The sequence below is a fragment of the Heterodontus francisci genome, chromosome 36 (genome assembly GCF_036365525.1).
Source record: "Heterodontus francisci isolate sHetFra1 chromosome 36, sHetFra1.hap1, whole genome shotgun sequence".
NCBI lineage: Eukaryota > Metazoa > Chordata > Chondrichthyes > Heterodontiformes > Heterodontidae > Heterodontus > Heterodontus francisci.
Genome location: NC_090406.1, coordinates 21,057,610 through 21,077,069, shown reverse-complemented (window position 1 = coordinate 21,077,069; position 19,460 = coordinate 21,057,610). Strand labels below are relative to the sequence as shown.

The window sequence follows — 19,460 nt, the reverse complement described above, 5'->3', positions numbered from 1 at the left end:
CTGCATGCTACTACACATTTTGGGTCAGGCACACTGTGCCCTACTTACATAGCATCAACCAGAATTCAACTGGCCTTGTTATATGATCAAACTTGGCAGGGGCAGTGAGTCCTAATTCTTCAACTATGGGGTCTTGGTTACAACAAATGTCTTGCAAACAAATACAATCCACGTTGTTGAGTTGCATCCACTAAGCTAACTGGTGGCCTACAGGACTTGTATGCTGGTGATGACAATGTTCTAAAATGGCTGGAATTACAAGTAGAGTTTGCATACATTAAAAAATAATATGACTAAGTTTTATCAGTGCTTGGTACCAATTTGTCTGGTATCACACAAAGAGGAACTTCTACACAAAATGTCTATCACAGGCTGTTAATCAACTTGTTCAAAATACTCACTTTTAATTAAACATACACAGGTATTGACAATTTAACAAAAATACCTTTATTTCCTCTAGTTACAGGGGGTGGGAGGGGTTGGGAAGAAGGGTTCCCTTCCAGCAAGCCACTCCAATCAGGACAGGAAAGGAAGTCAAAGGGATCTTCGTGCATCCAGGAACAGCTCATAATGAAGGGGGAGAAAATGTGCAAATTCAAACTGGTCCGAGAGTTACTCCCAAGCTGTTAGACCCCAAAAATCATGCTACAAGGTAGGCACGTGGATTTCATCTAGTTGGGTGACACTTGGAGCTGCACTTCCCCAATCCCGTTTCACACGAGACTAGTCGATTTCCATCAACATTATCAGAGCAGAAAAGGAATCCTTTCTCAAGCATCTCCACATCAGGAGTAAAACTGATGTTTAACCAAAGAAAAAAATTCAGATGTTAATATTTCTGTCATTAAAATGGAAGGGAGTATTTTGAAGATTTTTTTTTTCCCTTTTCATAAAAGGAGGACGACTGCACAGGCCTTTCAAAAGTCTATACCTGATTTTTGCCACCATGGATTCTATGCAAAGTACCCAAAAGTGAAAACCACTTTCAATCTATTCTCTAAATAGATATTTTTCCAATAAAACAAAGACAATTGAGATGCCAATAAATTTGCAGTTTCATAACATTTACACTGCAGGGCCCATTTATATAGCTCAGGTATCCGCGAATCAACATCCAGATGGGATTTCCTATGAAATGCTCCCAAATAAATTCATGACATCAGTAAAAGTAGCTCCCTGGGGAGGGAGGGTACCTGAAATGGCCTGTTGGGCTCAAAATTAATATGCTACAGGACTGAAAATTGCCATCCTTGTTCTCAAATTCACACCTTGCCTAGCCCCTCCCCATCACTGTAACCTCCTCCAGCCCTACAATCCTCCAAGATCTTTGCCCTCCGCCAATACTGGCCTCTCGCGCATACCTATTTCAGTTGCTCTACCATTGGGAGCCGTGCTTTCAGCTGCAGAGGTCCTAGGCTCTGGAATGCCCTCCCTAAAGCTCTCCACCTTTCTACTTTAAGATACTCCTTAAAACTTAGCACCTTAACCAAGCTTTTGGTCATCTGCCCCAATATCTCCTTATGTGGCTTGTCAAACATTTTGATAATATTCCTGTGAAGCACCTTAGGACACTTTACTAAATAAAGGTGCTATAGAAATGCAAGTTGTTGTTGGAGTATGACAATTCACATCGCCCTTCACTGCAAGGAGCTACTCTCAAATTCGAAACAAGTCTGGTCCAGGCGACTAAAGAATCCCATGGGTTGTCACGCACAACTGGTCTTGACACTAATCAGGAGACACATTAATCAGGAAGAGAGCACTGCTGTTAAAATAACAGATTTATCCATACTCATTTGGGTGTGCTGCTTAGTCGTTTCCTTTACCCTCCCCATTATTTTTGCTGGTAAACATTGAAATTAGCAGGATTGAAGGAAGGAATAAATACAGCCTAGTATTAGCACCAACTGTAAATATGAAGGGTAAATATAAAGGATGTATGAAAAGAAACCCACCCAAAGAGTTCACTGCGTTAGTTACATATGCCAACCCAAAAATATAATTATCCAGTTTGAAAACAAACTAGCTCAACTTACAGATCCATAAATGGTAAATTCTCTTGACGAGATGGCAGTGGTCTGGTGGAATCTCTTCTTCAAAGTTTTGATAGAAGCAAGGCTTCAAAGGAATAAACTTTGGTAGTGGGGGAAAATTGTTTGCTTTTTCTAAAAACACAGATTTGATAATGTGACAGTTACAAGTGCATTTACCGTCTTTTGTTATTTATCTAGTATTAGACCATGGAAAACAAAGATGAAAAGCAAAATACTGTAGATGCTGGAAATCTGAAAAAATGGAAGATGCTGGAAACATTCAGCAACAATGCTGCTAAACTGTGCGCATGTGCGGTTGCACAACAATCTGGAAGGTATGGGCGCAGGCTGGTCGCAAGTTGTGCCCTCTAAGATGCCATGTGTTCTAGGAATTCCTAGCTTGGTAGGATTGAGCAAGTTTAAAATGAATGCTTTCAGGAAGCTCAGACTGTATCTTTATCAGGCAAAATATGATACTTTCTGGCTCATGTACAGCCACCACTTCAAAAGGGGGAAAAACAGTCACTTTCCATGAGTTGGATTAATAACAATTATCACAGACAACTGTCACTGATAGTGTGATTCAGTCTACCATTGGAAATTAATCGCTCTTTGTCAGAACTGCCTTGTTTCAGAGGTGTAAATATATATCAGGTAGGTCCCAGGTCTTATAACTCCAGTTTCAGTTGACTATTTATTTCTGAAAGATACCTTGGATATTCCTCAGAGTTTGGATTGAAAAGTAAAGGCTGTGTTTGACTACTGTCCCCATCTCAACTTGAGTGAATTTTTGTTCTACCAGGCAGCTGGCAAGCTAGGGTATCGCAAATGGGCAATATCAGATTTCATATATAACCTTTGCATCATAGACACAGCTTCAAACTCAAGAGCAGAGATCTATGAGAAGTTTGATATTTTTATTATTTTGGAACAGGGGCTGCAAGTTTAATGTAAAGTTTTACAATCTGGTTCAAAGCCCATCATTTGCGCTTTATTTAATAACTCACTACTTCTGCTTGCTTCTTCACGTGACTGATTAAACCTGTTTGGTAGTTTAGTCTGTTACTGAAGTGTCCAACAAAATTGATTTTAATCATCTTTTGAAGTTCGATGGAAGTTTTCTGTGTAAACATTATTCACTCAGAGCACACATAGAAATGACAGCATGAAAATAGGCCAGTAAATGGTGCTGCTTATCCTACACAAGCGCAATACTTTTAATCCCATCGCCCACCCTGTCCCCATAACCCTTTATTCCACCCCACCTTTCCTTCATTCACTTACAAACATATTCTTAAACAATGGCACAGTCTCACTGGTCACTCAATCCACAATCATCTGTATATAAAAAAAAATTCTGCTGTCTCTCCTAAAACTCTTACATTTAATCTTATATCCATGCCTAATTCTAGACCCTTCAACCATGGGAAACTCTTTTGATCTAACCTGTCCCATCCTTCATAATTTTAAGTACTATCAAATAAATTGAGTTCAAATTCCACCTTGGCAGTTTGAAAATTTGCATTCAGAATGAAAAACTGGTATCATTGTAATAGTGACCATGAAGCTATCAGATGGTCATAAAAACTGACTGGTTCACTGATGTCCTTTATGGAAGAAACTGGCATCCATACACAATACAGCCTATAATGCGATTCCAGTTCCACACCAACATGTTTCATTCTCAACTGCCCTCTGATGTGGCCTGGCAAGACAGTCAGTGTATCCAGGATAATAAATTCAATGAGAAGGAAAGAGGAAAAAGAAAGAAAAAGCTTGCTACTCTTTTATTATGCCTTTCTAAATTAAAACCAGATAATTGTATTTCCCCCAGCTGTTTCTTCATTCCTCCGAACAGTCTTGCATCTCCAAACCACTGAGTAAAGAGGACAGGCAAACAACTGCTCCCAGGCTGCTGTCAGCAAAAGCTCAAAGTGTATGAACAAGGATAAGAACAATCCAATTGTTCTGCCATTCTAACAGAAAGACCATTATGACCTTAGTTAGGTTAGTCCTCTCGAGATATCAGCACAATTAGAAACCTTCCATTTGGGGAACATCACTAAGTTATCTATGGTGTGCAAGCTTTTATATATTAAAACAGAAAGGTTTTCTTCATTATTTACAATATCAGATGTAGAAAACTTTACAAAGTCAACACAACCTACCAGTCATGTCTTCAGTTGTATGTAGTCTTCACGACTGCCTTATTTGTCGATGAAAAACAATATATCTGTTAAAACATTTGGAAAGCATAAGTTATACGAATATATAGTTTCATAGTTTTACTTGCAAATTATCTGAAGTACAAATTCACATATCATTTACAATGGTAGCTCGGTGACAGTGTGCTGGCATTATAACATATTATGCTGAGGGGCTTGAACATGGACAAATTCCTGATCTTAGACCATCTAGGGAGACAGAAAAAAATTAATAACCTGAACCTGCACCACTATTCTGTCACTTCCAGTAGTTGGTCAAGGCAACATTTGAAGAAGGGCGGCACAGTGGCGCAGTGGTTAGCACTGCAGCCTCACAGCTGCAGGGACCCGGGTTCGATTCTGGGTACTGCCTGTGTGGAGTTTGCAAGTTCTCCCTGTGTCTGCGTGGGTTTTCTCCGGGTGCTCCGGTTTCCTCCCACAAGCCAAAAGACTTGCAGGTTGGTAGGTAAATTGGCCATTATAAATTGTCACTAGTATAGGTAGGTGGTAGGGAAATATAGGGACAGGTGGGGATGTTTGGTAGGAATATGGGATTAGTGTAGGATTAGTATAAATGGGTGGTTGATGGTCGGCACAGACTCGGTGGGCCGAAGGGCCTGTTTCAGTGCTGTATCTCTAATCTAATCTAATCAATGTGTTCCAGTGTCAATTGTGGCATCACAAAATGATGCAGCATGGAACTGTATCCTTATTATCACCGAGTTACTGATCTTAGTTGCATTTCTAGGAGACAGCAGAGGCAGAGGCTGGTGTGCTCTCCAGAGGAAAATAAAATCAAGCTTTTGCATGTACCTTTCAGTGGCTGATTCATAGCAGCGGAGATCTAGGACAGATTATATTGGTTCATGATTGAGGTTGGGGTGGGAGGGGAAGGACCGAGTGGACGAATTACTTTTTAATCTAAACTGGCCTGCACTAATGGATGAAATGGAGACAGAGACCTCAAACATTTACAAAATTAGAAGTCATAACACTGCATGAGGAATTTGCTGATGTTTCCTCACTGATTAAAATGGGGTGATGGAAATATTTCCTTAAATGTTATTTATTTCTTAGAGTAAAGTTTTATCCTAGTTAATATTTAGCATAGCATATTTATTAGTTACTCTATTTATTTGTACTCAAGTATTTGTACTCAAAGTATTAACATATTTATCACAAACTTATTACAAATCTTAAAAGGAAATTCTGTTTTTAATTTTGTCTCATGGTCTTTTGTGCACTAGGAATACAAGATCACCAAACTGCTACACAAGGGAGATTCACACCAATGTGCAAAGATAATTGGCAAGTACTATTCACACAATTAAACAATTTCTTGATAAATTTCCAGCTCAATGGCTAATCCTGGATTATGCATGTCACACACCAATGTTACAAGTGCAGTCAATGCTCATAGACAGCTATACGCAAGCAAACTGAAATGAGGGAGAACACCCAGTGGAATTCAAATGTTGTCACTATACATAGGCTTAGAAGTATTTTTTTCATCCTAAGCAACTTCTAAGTAATCGCAAAATTAATCTAAATTTTAAACTACATGTGCTTTTAGCATTCTGCTAAAACTGGAGCTGTGCCTACAGTATGCGACTCAGATAAATCATCAGCTGTTTTCTTTATCTGTGAAAAGTAGTATGAAAGGGATAGACTTGCATTTATATAGTGCCTTTCATGACCACAGGTCAGCGTAAAGCACTTTACAGCCAGTGAAGTACTTCTGAAGTGTAGTCAGTGCTGTAATGCAGGAAATGTGGCAGCCAATTGGCGCACAGCAGCCCCCATAAACAGCAGTGTGATAATGTAACCAGATAATATTTTGTGATGTTGATAGAGAGATAAGTATTGGACAGGACACTGAGGATAACTCCAATGCTCTTCTTTGAAATAGTGCCAAGAGATCTTTTACGTCCACCTGAGGGGGCAGCCGGGTCCTCTGTTTAAAGGCTATCCAAAAGATGGCACTTCCAACAGTGCAGATGGGGCCTCGGTTTAACGTTTCATCTTAAAGATAACAGGAGCTAGCAAGAAAATGCCAGACACCACAAGTCAAAAGAGCCCTTAGTTTAGAGCACGGGGTCAGAATCCACAGCACTGTCTAATCCACAACATTTAAAAATTGAGCATTTTAAGTTTTGCAAGCTGACATACTAGACTTTTATGCACTGTATTGGAACTTTTACAACTAAATGGCTACATTTTGATCAGCAATTAAACTATTGGAGTACATCTACCTGCAACTTCATGATAATGACCACATTGTAACAGAAGAAAATCTTGAAGCCATGACCTGTAATTTCCTAAATAACAAACTTTAAGCATTAAGTGATTCTTTCATTACATCCCAATAAATCCCACTTTTTACTCCATTCTGCAGCAATACCAAACTATGGTAAAGAGAATATACAAGGGAGGACCAAACAAGTGCCACAGCTGTGAAAACAGTTCAATTTTTGTCAACTTTTTATCTACTTCAACTTGCAGAGCAACTTTGTTTGGAAGGCCCAAGCAACCTCTGCCACCGTTTTCATTTCTGAAATTTAGAACACTGAACAGAACTTTTGAAGTTCTTGATTAATAGTTTGGAACTTAAGAGGGGGCAGGATGGCAAAGCCATCTGACAAATCCTCAGAATGTATGGTTGCAAACTGGCTGGGATTGTCACTTCCTCTTTAGATTGTCGTGCAGGCCCCCACCTGCCAAAAATGAGGCACATTAATTGTGTCATATAAACATTGATTTTAAACTTGCTGGGAAGGAGAGAAGGCCTGTTACAAGGGCTGCCTGACTCTTAGCTGAAAAATATTTGCATATTAACAGACAGTGCTTGTGGAGACAGAAGGACCATTCCCTGACACATTCAACCCACAATGTATTTTGATCACCAGACATTGAAGGTGCAAGGGAGAGCATTCCAGAGACTGTTAAGGTGATACAATCCACAACAGCCATGACTGGTGAAACCAGCTGGTCACATGACTAACTGGCTGGTCCTGGGTTTTTTGAACTAGCCAGAGTTTTTGAACTCAAGAAAGACTGTTTGCTCCTGGAATGAGAAGACCTCTCCTGTCTGCTCCCATCTCTTTCTCACAAGCCTCTGGTCCCACTGAGAGAGAAACGTCTCCTACATCGAACAAGGTTTAAGAATACTGGGTCCCAACAAAAAGCAAGACCTATCTACAATCAAGGACTTTACAGCGAGCTCGAAGAACAGAAACCAAAATCATCTTCAGGTATTGCCTCAACTTTTTCCACTTTATTTCTTCTGCTCTTTTCTGTCTCTATCTGCATGGGTGTATCGCGTATGCATGCTCATGTGGGCGCATCGTGTAGCTGTAGACATTAACTGAATTAGAGTTTAAGTTTAATAAAGTTCAACCTTTTTTCTTTAAACCTAAGAAAACCTGCTTGGCTAGTTTCTTTGCCTTAGAATTGGAAGTTAGTGAACAAGGATTCATTAAGGGGAGCTTTAAAAAAATGGTATGTTTAAAATTAAGCCCTGTTACAGTAAGAGTAGGTGAAGGCTGACAGGAAACCCTAGACCCCTTTCTCACCTGGTTGTAACAAGATCCATTGTGCTCATCCTTACTAGCAGAGTATAGACTTCAACACCAAATCTCAAGTTAAAACAGAATTACAACTTTTAAGTAGTCAAACAAGAGAATTAAAGGGCATCACTCCTCTCCCTACCCACCCAAAAAAGGCTAGGGAAATAGGTGGGTGGCTGGGGAGTGGGGGGGTGGTGGGGGCTGGTAAGAGAGCTAGAAAGAGAATTTACATACTAAGTCCTCATTTCTCCTAAAGCCAGGTGGAAAGAAATGAAAATATGTCCACCTTACCCCTCCCTTTGCCAGTAGCTGAGTGGAGATATTTATATTATGTTTAAAACTAGTTGAGAAATCCACCACATGGAGTCTCCCAATCATGAGACCAGCTTGGATTATGGAGATTCAGGAGTGTTGATAATGAGAGATCCTTTCCCCATCTTGGCTGGTAATACTAGTCTATCAGTTCAGCACCCTATTTAAAAAGTTAATTATAATGGTCACCTCTTATGCTTTAGTAGCAACAGGTTCTGGTAGAATCCTGGAATGTCAGTCTTGTGTTGTTCTTTGGCACAGTAACATTATGTCTACGACAAAAACCCATTGCCCTTATGAGCACCGATGGTATCCTGACTAATCAGGTACTTGATATAGCAGCATTTAAAATAGATGCTTTATATAAATAGATTGGTAGTGTACATTAATGATTTAGATGTGAATGTAGGAGGTATGATCAGTAAATTCACAGATGAGACGAATATTGGTGGTGTTGTAAATAGTGAGGAGGAAAGCCTGAGATTACAGGACAATATAGTTGGGCTGGTAAGATGGGTGGAGCTGTGGCAAATGGAATTTAATCCTGCGAAGTGAGGTAATGCATTTTGGGAGGACTAACATGGCAAGGGAATATACAATGGATGGTAGGATTCTAGGAAGTACAGAGGGACCTTGGGGTACTTGTCCATAGATCACTTGCCTTTATTAGCCAAGGCACAGAATATAGGAGCAGGGAGGTTATGATGGAGCTGTATAAAACACTAGTTAGGCCACAGCTGGAGTACTGTGCACAGTTCTGGTCACCACACTATAGTAAGGATGTGATTGCACTAGACAGGGTGCACAGGAGAGTCACCAAGATGTTGTCTGGGCTGAAGCATTTCAGCTTTGAAGAGACTGGATAGGCTAGGGTTGTTTTCCGTAGAGCAGAGAAGGCTGAGGGGGGACCTGATTGAGGTATACAACATTATGAGGGGCATTGATAGGACAGATAGGAAGAAACCTTTTCCCTTAGCGGAGGTGTCAATAACCAGGGGCATAGATTTAAGATAAGGGGCAGGAGGTTTAGAGGGGATTTGAGGAAAAACATTTTCACCCAGAGGGTGGTTGGAATCTGGAACACAATTTCTGAAGAGGTGGTAAAGGCAAGAATGCTCAACATTTTAGTATTTAGATGTGCACTTTTTATTATTCATTCATGGGATGTGGGCGTCACTGGCCAAGCCAGCATTTATTGCCCATCCCTAATTGCCCTTGAGAAGGTGGTGGTGAGCTGCCTTTTTGAACCGCTGCAGTCCATTTGGGGTAGGTATACCCACAGTGCTGTTAGGAAAGGAGTTCCAGGATTCTGACCCAGCGACAGCGAAGGAACAGCGATATAATTCCAAGTCAGGATGTTGTGTGACTTGGAGGGGAACTTGCAGGTGGTGGCGTTCCCATGTATTTGTTGCCCTTGTCCTTCTAGTTGGTAGAGGTCATGGGTTTGGTGCTGCCTAAGGAGCCTTGGTGCATTGCAGCTTGTAGATGGTACACACTGCTGCCACTGTGTGTTAGTGGTGGATGGAGTGAATGTTTGTAGATGGGGTGCCAATCAAGCGGGCTGCTTTGTCCTGGATGGTGTCGAGCTTCTTGAGTGTTGTTGGAGCTGCACCCATCCAGGCAAGTGGAGAGTATCCCATCACACTCCTGACTTGTGCCTTGTAGATGGTGGACAGGCTTTGGGGAGTCAGGAGGTGAGTTACTCGCCGCAGGAGTCCTAGCCTCTGACCTGCTCTTGTCGCCACGGTATTTATATGGCTACTCCAGTTCAGTTTCTGGTCAATGGTAGCCACTAGGATGTTGATAGTGGGGGATTCAGCAATGGTAATGCCATTGAACGTCAGAAATGCTCCATCCATCAATATTGGTGACCACACTCTGGAAGTGGTTCAAGAGTTCACGTACCTAGGCTCAACTATCACCAGTAACCTGTCTCTAGATGCAGAAATCAACAAGCACATGGGAAAGGCTTCCACTGCTATGTCCAGACTGGTCAAGAGAGTGTGGGAAAATGGCGCACTGACACGGAACACAAAGGTCCGAGTGTATCAAGCCTGTGTCCTCAGTACCTTGCTCGATGGCAGCGAGGCCTGGACAACGTATGTCAGCCAAGAGCGACGTCTCAATTCACTCCATCTTCACTGCCTCCGGAGAATACTTGGCATCAGGTGGCAGGACCGTATCTCCAACACAGAAGTCCTCGAGGCAGCCAACATCCCCAGCTTATGCACACTACTGAGTCAGCGGCGCTTGAGATGGCTTGACCATGTGAGCCGCATGGAAGATGGCAGGATCCCCAAAGACACATTGTACAGCGAGCTCGCCACTGGTATCAGACCCACCGGCCGTCCATGTCTCCGCTTTAAAGACGTCTGCAAATGCGACATTAAGTCCTGGGAGTCAGTTGCCAGCGTTTGCCAGAGCTGGCGGGCAGCCATAAAGGCGGGGCTAAAGCGTGGCGATTCGAAGAGAGTTAGCAGTTGGCAGGAAAAAAGACAGAGGCGCAAAGGGAGAGCCAACTGTGTAACAGCCTCGACCAACAAATTTTTCTGCAGCACCTGTGGAAGAGCCTGTCACTCTAGAATTGGCCTTTATAGCCACTCCAGGCACTGCTCCACACACCACTGACCACCTCCAGGCGCTTACGCGTTGTCTCTCGAGATAAGGAGGCCAAAGAAGAATGCCATTGAATGTCATGGGGAGATGGTTAGATTCTCTCTTGTTGGAGATGGTCATTGCCTAGCACTTGTGGCAAGTAACATTCGCGCCACACATCAGCCCAAGCCTGGATATTGTCCAGGTCTTGCTGCATTTCTACACAGACTGCTTCAGTATCGGAGGAGACACGAATGATGAACATTGTACAATCAGCAAACATCCCCACTTCTGACCTTATGATTGAAGGAAGGTCATTGATGAAGATGGCTGGGCCTAGGACACTACCCCGAGGAACTCCTGCAGTGATGTTCTGGAGCTCAGATGATTGACCTCCAACAACCACAACCATCTTCCTTTGAGCTAGACATGATTCCAGCCAGCAGAGCATTTTCCCCCTGATTCCCATTGACCTCAGTTTTGCTAGGACTCCTTGATGCCATACTCAGTCCAATGCTGCCTTGATGTCAAGGGCAGTCACTCTCACCTCACCTCTGGAATTCAGCTCTTTTGTCCATGTTTGAACCAAGGCTGTAATGAGGTCAGGAGCTGAATGGCCCTGGCAGAACCCAAACTGAGTGTCACTGAGCAGGTTATTGCTAAGCAAGTGCCGCTTGATGGCACTGTTGATGACACCTTCCATCACTTTACTGATGATTGAGAGTAGGCTGATGGGGTGGTAATTGGCCGGGTTGGACTTGTCCCGCTTTTTGTCTACAGGACATACCTGGGCAATTTTCCACATGGCAGGGTAGATGTTAGTGTTGTAGCTGTACTGGAACAACTTGGCTAGGGGTGCGGCAAGTTCTGGAGCACAGGTCTTCATTTGTCAGGGCCCATAGCTTTTGCAGTATCCAGTGCCTTCAGTCGTTTCTTGATATCACACGGAGTGAATTGAATTGGCTGAAGTCTGGCATCTGTGATGCTGGTGACTTCAGGAGGAGGCCGAGATGGATCATCAACTCGGCGCTTCTGACTGAAGATTGTTGCAAATGCTTCAGCCTTATCTTTTGCACTGATGTGCTGGGCTCCCCCATCATTGAGGATGGGTATATTTGTGGAGCCACCTCCTCCAGTTAGTTGTTTAATTGTCCACCACCATTCACGGCTGGATGTGGCAGGACTGCAGAGCTTAGATCTGATCCGTTGGTTATGGGATCGCTAAGCTCTGACTATCGCATGCTGCTTATGCAGTTTGGCACGCAGATAGTCCTGTGTTGTAGCTTCACCAGGTTGACACCTCATTTTGAGGTATGCCTGGTGCTGCTCCTGGCATGCCCTCCTGCACTCTTCATTGAACCAGGGTTGATCTCCTGGCTTGATGGTAATGGTGGAGTGGGGGATGTGCCAGGCCATGAAGTTACAGATTGTGGTGGAGTACAATTCTGCTGCTGCTAATGGCCCACAGCACCTCATGGATGTCCAGTTTTGCATTGCTAGATCTGTTCGAAATCTATCCCATTTAGCATGATGAACGGTATCCTCAATGTGAAGGAGGGACTTCGTCTCCACAAGGACTGTGCGGTGGTCACTCCTACCAATACTATCATAGACAGAAGCATCTGCGGCAGGCAGATTGATGAGGACGAGGTCAAGTATGTTTTTCCCTCATGTTGGTTCCCCCACCACCTGCCGCAGACCCAGTCTAGCAGATATGTCCTTTAGTACTCGGCCAGCTCGGTCAGTAGTGGTGCTACCGAGCCACTCTTGATGATGGACATTGAAGTCCCCCACCCAGAGTACATTTTGTGCCCTTGCCACCCTCAGTGCTTCCTCCAAGTGGTGTTCAACATGGAGGAGTACTGAGTCATCAGCTGAGGGGGGGCAGTAGGTGGTAATCAGTAGGAGGTTACCTTGCCCATGTTTGACCTAATGCCATGAGACTTCATGGGGTCCAGAGTCGATGTTGAGGACTCCCAGGGCAACTCCCTCCCTACTGTATACCACTGTGCCACCACCTCTGGTGGGTCTGTCCTGCCGGTGGGACGGGACATACCCGGTGATGGCAGTATGACTATGTCAGGCTGTTGCTAGTCTGTGGGACAGCTCTCCCAACTTTGGCACAAGCCCCTAGATATTAGTAAGGAGGACTTTGCAGGGTTGACAGGGCTGGATCTGTTGTTGTCGGTTCCGTTGCCTAGGTCGATGCCGGGTGGTCCTTCCGGTTTCATTCCTTTTTATTGACTTCGTAGCGGTTAGGTACAACTGAGTGGCTTGCTAGGCCATTTCAGAGGGCATGTAAGAGTTAACCACATTGCTGTGGGTCTGGAGTCACGTGTCGGCCAGACCAGGTAACGACAGCAGATTTCCTTCCCTAAAGGACATTAGTGAACCAGATGGGTTTTTACAACAATCGACAATGGTTTCATGGCCATCTTTCATGGCCATCATTAGACGAGCTTTTAATTCCAAATTTATTATTTAAATTCAAATTCCACCTTCTGCTGTGGTGGGATTCGAACCCATGTCCCCAGAGAAATACCCTGGGTCTCTGGGTTACTAGTCCAGTGACAATACCACTACGCCACCGCCTACCCTTGAAATGCCACAGCATACAAGGCTACGGGACAAGTGTTGGAAAATGGAATTTGGATTGGTGCTTGATGGCTGGGTCAGACACGATGGGCCTTTTTATGTGCTGTATAACTCTGACTCTATGAAATGAAAATTATATGCATATGATGCACCAAACTCAAAGCATTTTTTTTTGATTAACTGAAAAAGTATTTCTATCTAGACAGCAAACAACCAGCTAGGAAACTCATTTTCACTTCACAAGTTTCAGATATATCAAAATACCACTAAACAGATTTCACACTATGGACATAATTTTCTTCAAACATTGTAAAGGTGTTATAAACAATTTTGTGATCCAAAAAAATATTTATTAATTTAATGGCTTTATCATTTGATTCAATTCACAGCACCCTATTATGTTTAAATCCTTTTATGGCTTTACCCTCTCCCTATCTCTGTAACCTTCTTTGGCCTTCCATAAACCCTGTCATTTCTCCATCTCCCTCGCTTCGAAACACACCACTGTGACCAAGCCTTTGGTCACCTCCCCTCATAGTCCAGATTTTCCAGTCAGCAGTGAAGAGATGACATTCCCGCCTGCATTGAAGAAAGCTGCCCACAAAGATCTACTGATCTCTGGCCTGGATTTCATCTTTTCCATCGTTACTTTCATTCTGGCATCAGCTCAAGGGGATCTCTGGGATCTGGCAATGATGTTATCAAGCAGGCTAAACAGCCAATCACATCAAAGAATTCTCAGACAGCAAACCAGGAAGTAAAATGAAACAAAAACAAGAAATGCTGGATTCACTCAGCAGGTCTGGCAGCATCTGTGGAAAGAGAAGCAGAGTTAACGTTTCGGGTCAGTGACCCTTCTTCGGAACTGAAGTAAAGATTGGGATATACTCATGGAATTAATATAAAAGCTGAAATATAAAACAAACTTTTAAAAAATTATTTTAAAACTCTATGTAGTTTTTAAAAATCATAATGGAGAAATTTGACATTCTACAACAAATATGAAATTAGTTTTTCAGGGCCAGTGAGTTGTTCAGCAGTAATAATGAACTTAGTACACTGTTAAAAATTCAATCACACTTCATTCCACAAGGCCCAACTTTTTCAAGAGTTTTGAAATGAGACTAACGATGTAAAAGTGGAGCTTCACATCAATTCAAGTGATTTCTAAAGAATTCCATCCATGTAGACTTCACCAAGGCACCCTGTGGAGGAAGGGGTAATCACTGACAGCAACTTCTGGATTTCCATGTTTTACTGTGCATGTGCAGATGCCAGAATTGCTGTCAGTTTCGCTGCTGTTATGACAGCAAACACTGATCACAAAATCTGGACCTGTATCATCATCATTGGCTCAGTGTCCATTTTTTGTCTGATTTCACCCCTGAAGTGCCTCAAGATGTTTTTCTATGTTAATAGTTGTTGACAGTGCCATCTATCTGGTCAGGCTCGCGGCTCTAAAATTCATGTTGGTCTCCTGGACAAAGATCAGCAAGTATTGTTTTGTGGTTAAAATTACAAATGGATCAGTGAACACATTCCAATGCTAATGAATACTATCTGCACTTGAGTATCATATTGCAGCTATGTATTCAGGCTTTTTGCTACATGCTTCTATGTCTATCACCTGCCTGTGCCGGGTACATTTTAGGTTATCAGATATCAGTTCTTGTTTTTTTAAAAACTAGTGATTTTTTTTCTACAACTACTAGTCCTGCTATCTACTGGTGCTACAGCCTTAATAGCCAACGCTGAAATATAAATGTTTAAGTTTAATTTAAATATATATCATCCACAGTTGCAGTCTGTCCCAACAAACACTGATAATATAAAACATTACAGCTCCAAAATGTCATTTTTCTTCTACAGCTCAGATTTTATAACGTCAAATATAATATTCACATATTACCAACCAACCAAAACCATAAGGAAGGAACATAACACAAAGCACAGAGTACTGGCAATCTTAGTAAAAGTTTGTCATGTAATTGTTCTAAATGCTGTTTATACTTTACCCTGAATCAACAGGGAAAGAGGCAGAGTAAATAAGAACATTAATAATTAATAGCATTATAGTATCACCACCAGTTTTTCCGAAACAGGTTACAAACAGCAGAAGTCAATTAATGAGAGAAAAGCTTGTGCTGGTCTATTAATATTGTTCATGGATCAGGGAATCAAGTGTGACAGTCTATATAATTGTACTACCTAATGATTTTTCCAAATCACCATGGACAGGAAGAAATTGTTATACCTTTAAGAATTTTGATGTACCTTTTGCATGAACAGCCAAACCTGACAGTTGGCCATTTTGCAATTGGCTGTTAGTGTTCTATACCCTCAAACTATGTGGAAACTAAAAGGCAAGATGTGGATTGTGATGGGGTTCTGGAGAGTCTAACAATTAAGTCCACTCCTTGTGCCTGCCACTACTCTAGAAAGACACAACAATGATCAGAGTTGCACAGCTTCAGCTTCTCTTTTGATGATTTCTTAGCCGACTATACAGCTAGAACATAGGAGATTGAAGCATTGAAAGGAACATGCATCAAGCTTGAAACTGTAAAAGCTGTTGATGCTGAAACTATGAAAATGGACCAGTCATTAGGGGGAAAGCATGGTATAACGTTTTAGGTGACTTACCATAGATAGACAGGCTAAGTAAGATTCTAGTTATTTCCGAAGCAAGAGGGAAGCAGCCCTTCTCTAATACACTTTAAAACAGTGACAGAATCAGTTGTTTGCAAATTGCCGGCAGATTATATAATCTATAGATTAACATGGCCCTTTGTGTCTTGAAAGAAAATTAGCATATTGTGTGTAAATTTTAAACTGTATCAATCAGACTAGGGAAGTTAATTTAAAAAATTACTTTCTGAAATGCCTGTACAAAACAATTTTGTTCTGAGTACTTGGGTGTCAAAAATAAACAGAGCATCAGATGACCAGGAAGAGTACTGTCTGCACTTTACCTGCTTTAATTATCTGAAACATTTAACGGAGGATCAGCCCTATAGTCTTCACAGAACCAAACTCGTTCCTACATTACTTTCCACAGATTCACTCAACAACTGCAAAGGATTTCATACTAAAATAAAAGCAAAATACTGCAGATGCTGGAAAGAACAGTTCTGATGAAAGGTCACAGACCTGAAATGTTAACTCTGCTTCTCTCTCCACAGATGCTGCCAGACCGGAGTATTTCCAGCACTTTCTGTTTTTATCAAAGATTTCATACTTCTGGTTAGAAACAGGTCATGTAGAAGGTAAACTTTCTTGCTATGTCTTTCTCCTTCTGTGCAACTGCCCAATTTGTAAATAAATCATCTAAGTATCTCTAGCACGAATACAACCATCTGATTTCACCACCTTTCAGAGTCAACAGAAGAACATGGTGAGCATCCCACATTTCTTCTGGTGCCACACGTTGTAGGTATATTACTCCTATGGCATGCTATCTTACTCATGTTACATATAAAAAGGTTCAGGTTCATACAAGACTGTTCGCTTACAAAACCTGTCTTTTGCATTGAGAGCACCCAGATCATTATAAAGAGTTGTTTATTATTAAATGCCAGCATTCCAATCCTCTAAAGTTTGAAACAAAGCCCTGAAAAAGATATGAAATTTCCTAACCCTGAATGCTTTGAGTAGGACTTTAAACCTAAAATGACTGGATAGTCATACAAAGCATTAAAGGAATACTAAGATTGAGACCTTAAAAAGGCAAAAGTTAAGCATTCTTGAGCCTATTTTGATCAGTTGACAAATAGATATCAACTCCTTAGGGAAATACAGAAAAGTTAGAAAATTTGAGAAAATAGGAAATTTATAAGAGACTTTCAATAAAGAAAAATCTATCCAATTTATTATTGAAGTTCTCCATCCTGATCTTAAAAAATGATGTAATCTCCATTGCCTAACTCCAAGGAAAAACAAATTCTTCAGGGGTGGCATTTATTAATGGTAGATAAACAAGACAAGATTGTATCTAAAAACCTAGAAATATGAAAGCTGACTATGAGGTCCAAGATGGGAGGGAATGACTAGGTCAGAATTAGTAAGAATGGTGGACAACAGCCAACAAGACCCAACACTCTTGTAAACAGCATCATGCCCAGACAAGACAGTAACCAACCTAATTCGGGCTTTAGATTTACAGTTTAGTGCAGGAGCATTCAACAGAATCACAGATTAGTGGATTCAGTCTTCTGTAGAGGTCCAGGTATAAATGGTGGCAGGATCTAGCCAACATTGGCTACTACAGGGCCAATCCTCATTGTACAGCATGTGAACTGGGATGGTATCAAATCTTGTCTAATAACTCTCCTGCGAATTACCTGGGGATTTTTTAATACATTAAAAGGTGCTATATAAATACAGGTTGTTGGTAATCTTCAGTTATTGTCACCTAGCAAATTACATGTCACTAGAGGTTAATGAAGGGCAACAATGCTCAAACGGCCCATTAACAACTTACATTTATACAGCACGTCTAACATAGTAAAACATCCCAAGGCACTCAACAAGAGTCGTTATCAATAGAAACATTTTTGACACCAAGCTGCAGAAGAAATCAAGCCAGATAACCAAAGGCTTGATCAAAGAGATAGGTTTGAGGAGCATCTTAAAAGAGGACAGGTAGAGAGGCGGAGAGATTTAGGGAAGGAATTCCAGAGCTTAGGGCCAAAGCAACTGAAGGCATGGACGCAAATGGTGGAGCGATTAAAATCATGAATGCGCAACAGGTCTGAAATGGGGGAGCGCAGAGATCTCAAAGGCTTGCGGGGCTAGAGAAGCGTGAGCATGGAGGGATTTGAAAAGAAGGTTGAGGATTTTAAAATTGTCAGATGGGAAGCCAGTGACTGTCAGCAAGCACAGGTGTGATGGGTGAATGAGATCTGGAGCGAGTTATATGTGCAGCTGAGGTTCGCATGAGCACAGGGTTAAGTAGGGTGGAAGAAGGGAGGATGGTCAGTAGAGCATGGGAATAGTCAAGTCTAGAGGTATAGAAGTAACAAAGGCATGGATGCTATCTCTAACAATATCAAAAAATCTGGGGTCAAGTCCCATAAGTGGAGTTGATATTAAAGTTCAGCCATGCTCTTATTGATTGGCACAGCAGACTCAAGGGGTAACATGGCCAAATCCTGTTCCTACTTCCCATATGCCAATGGTACTTTTCCAAAAAATAAATTCATAGAATGCGGGCATCGCTACCAAGGTCAGCATTTACTGCCCATCAGGTTATGGTGAGCCATTTTCTTGAATACAATTGAGTGGCTTGTTAGGTCATGTCAGAGGGCATTTAAGAGTCAACCACATGTAGGTCTGGAGTCACATACAGGCCACACCAAGTAAGGATGGCACACTTCCTTCCCTAAAGGAAAGACACTAGTGAACCAGATGGGGTTTTAGAACAATCTGGTAGTTCCATGGTGACAATTACTGCTACTTGTGTTTTTATTCCAGATTTTATCTGCTGTGGTGAACTCATGCCTCTGGATCATTTGTCCAGGCCTCTGGATTATTAGCCCAGTAGCATCATAACTAGACTACTGTAACCCTGCCAAGAGCTATGCTCCTCTGGCAGCACCTTTGACTTTTGCTATTTTGTCTGACTGCTTTTCCTAAGCTGTAAATGGGTTGGGTTGGAACTTTGTGCCGCTCAATATGTCCATCAAAACAATTCAGTCCAGTCTAAGTTAGAGACTTTGCACCTTAGCTGCTGAATCCATTCTTCCTGGTTACTTGATCAGGCTCAGCTCCGCACACTATCAGTCCTATCGATCCTGAGCTAAGTTTTAAAACTAACAAATTGTCTTTATTCCATTCGATAAGGTGTCACATCAAAGGTTATTGACGAAAATAAAAGTTCATGGTGTAGGGAGTAACATTTTGGCGTGGATAGAAGATTGGCTAGCTAACAGGAAAAAGGCATAAATGGGCCATTTTCTGGTTGGCAAAATTTAACGAGTGGTGTGCCACAGGGATCAGTGCTGGGGCTGCAACTTTTTACAATTTATATGAATGACTTGGATGAAGGGACAGAAGGTATGGTTGCTAAACTTGCTGATGACACAAAGATAGGTAGGAAGGTAACTTGTGAAGAGGACATAATGAGGCTACAAAGGGATATAGATAGGTTAGGCGAG

The 19,460-nt window shown here is 41.9% G+C and overlaps 1 protein-coding gene and 1 long non-coding RNA gene across 5 annotated transcripts in view; one reads left to right on the top strand and one right to left on the bottom strand.

Moving 5' to 3' along the window:
• The window catches only part of scamp4 (secretory carrier membrane protein 4), a 37,118-nt gene that overhangs the window by 14,226 nt on the left and 3,432 nt on the right, over window positions 1-19,460 (bottom strand). For both annotated transcript variants that reach the window (XM_068016297.1, XM_068016298.1), the window contains exons 2-3: window positions 4,202-4,266; window positions 2,037-2,165 (exon numbers count right to left, since the gene is read on the bottom strand). In XM_068016297.1, the coding sequence (XP_067872398.1) occupies window positions 2,037-2,165; window positions 4,202-4,208 (136 nt within the window). In that variant the 5' untranslated portion in view covers window positions 4,209-4,266. The remainder of the gene's footprint in view (window positions 1-2,036; window positions 2,166-4,201; window positions 4,267-19,460) is intronic.
• The window catches only part of LOC137351647 (uncharacterized), a 68,440-nt gene continuing 49,465 nt past the window's right edge, over window positions 486-19,460 (top strand). The window contains exons 1-4 of one of the 3 annotated variants that reach the window (XR_010969544.1): window positions 486-2,368; window positions 5,485-5,545; window positions 6,633-7,488; window positions 16,488-16,645. This is a non-coding gene — a long non-coding RNA (uncharacterized lncRNA). Of the gene's footprint in view, window positions 2,369-5,484; window positions 5,546-6,632; window positions 7,598-16,487; window positions 16,646-19,460 lie in introns of those variants that run through there. The other 2 variants (XR_010969545.1, XR_010969543.1) reach the window with 2 other exon arrangements.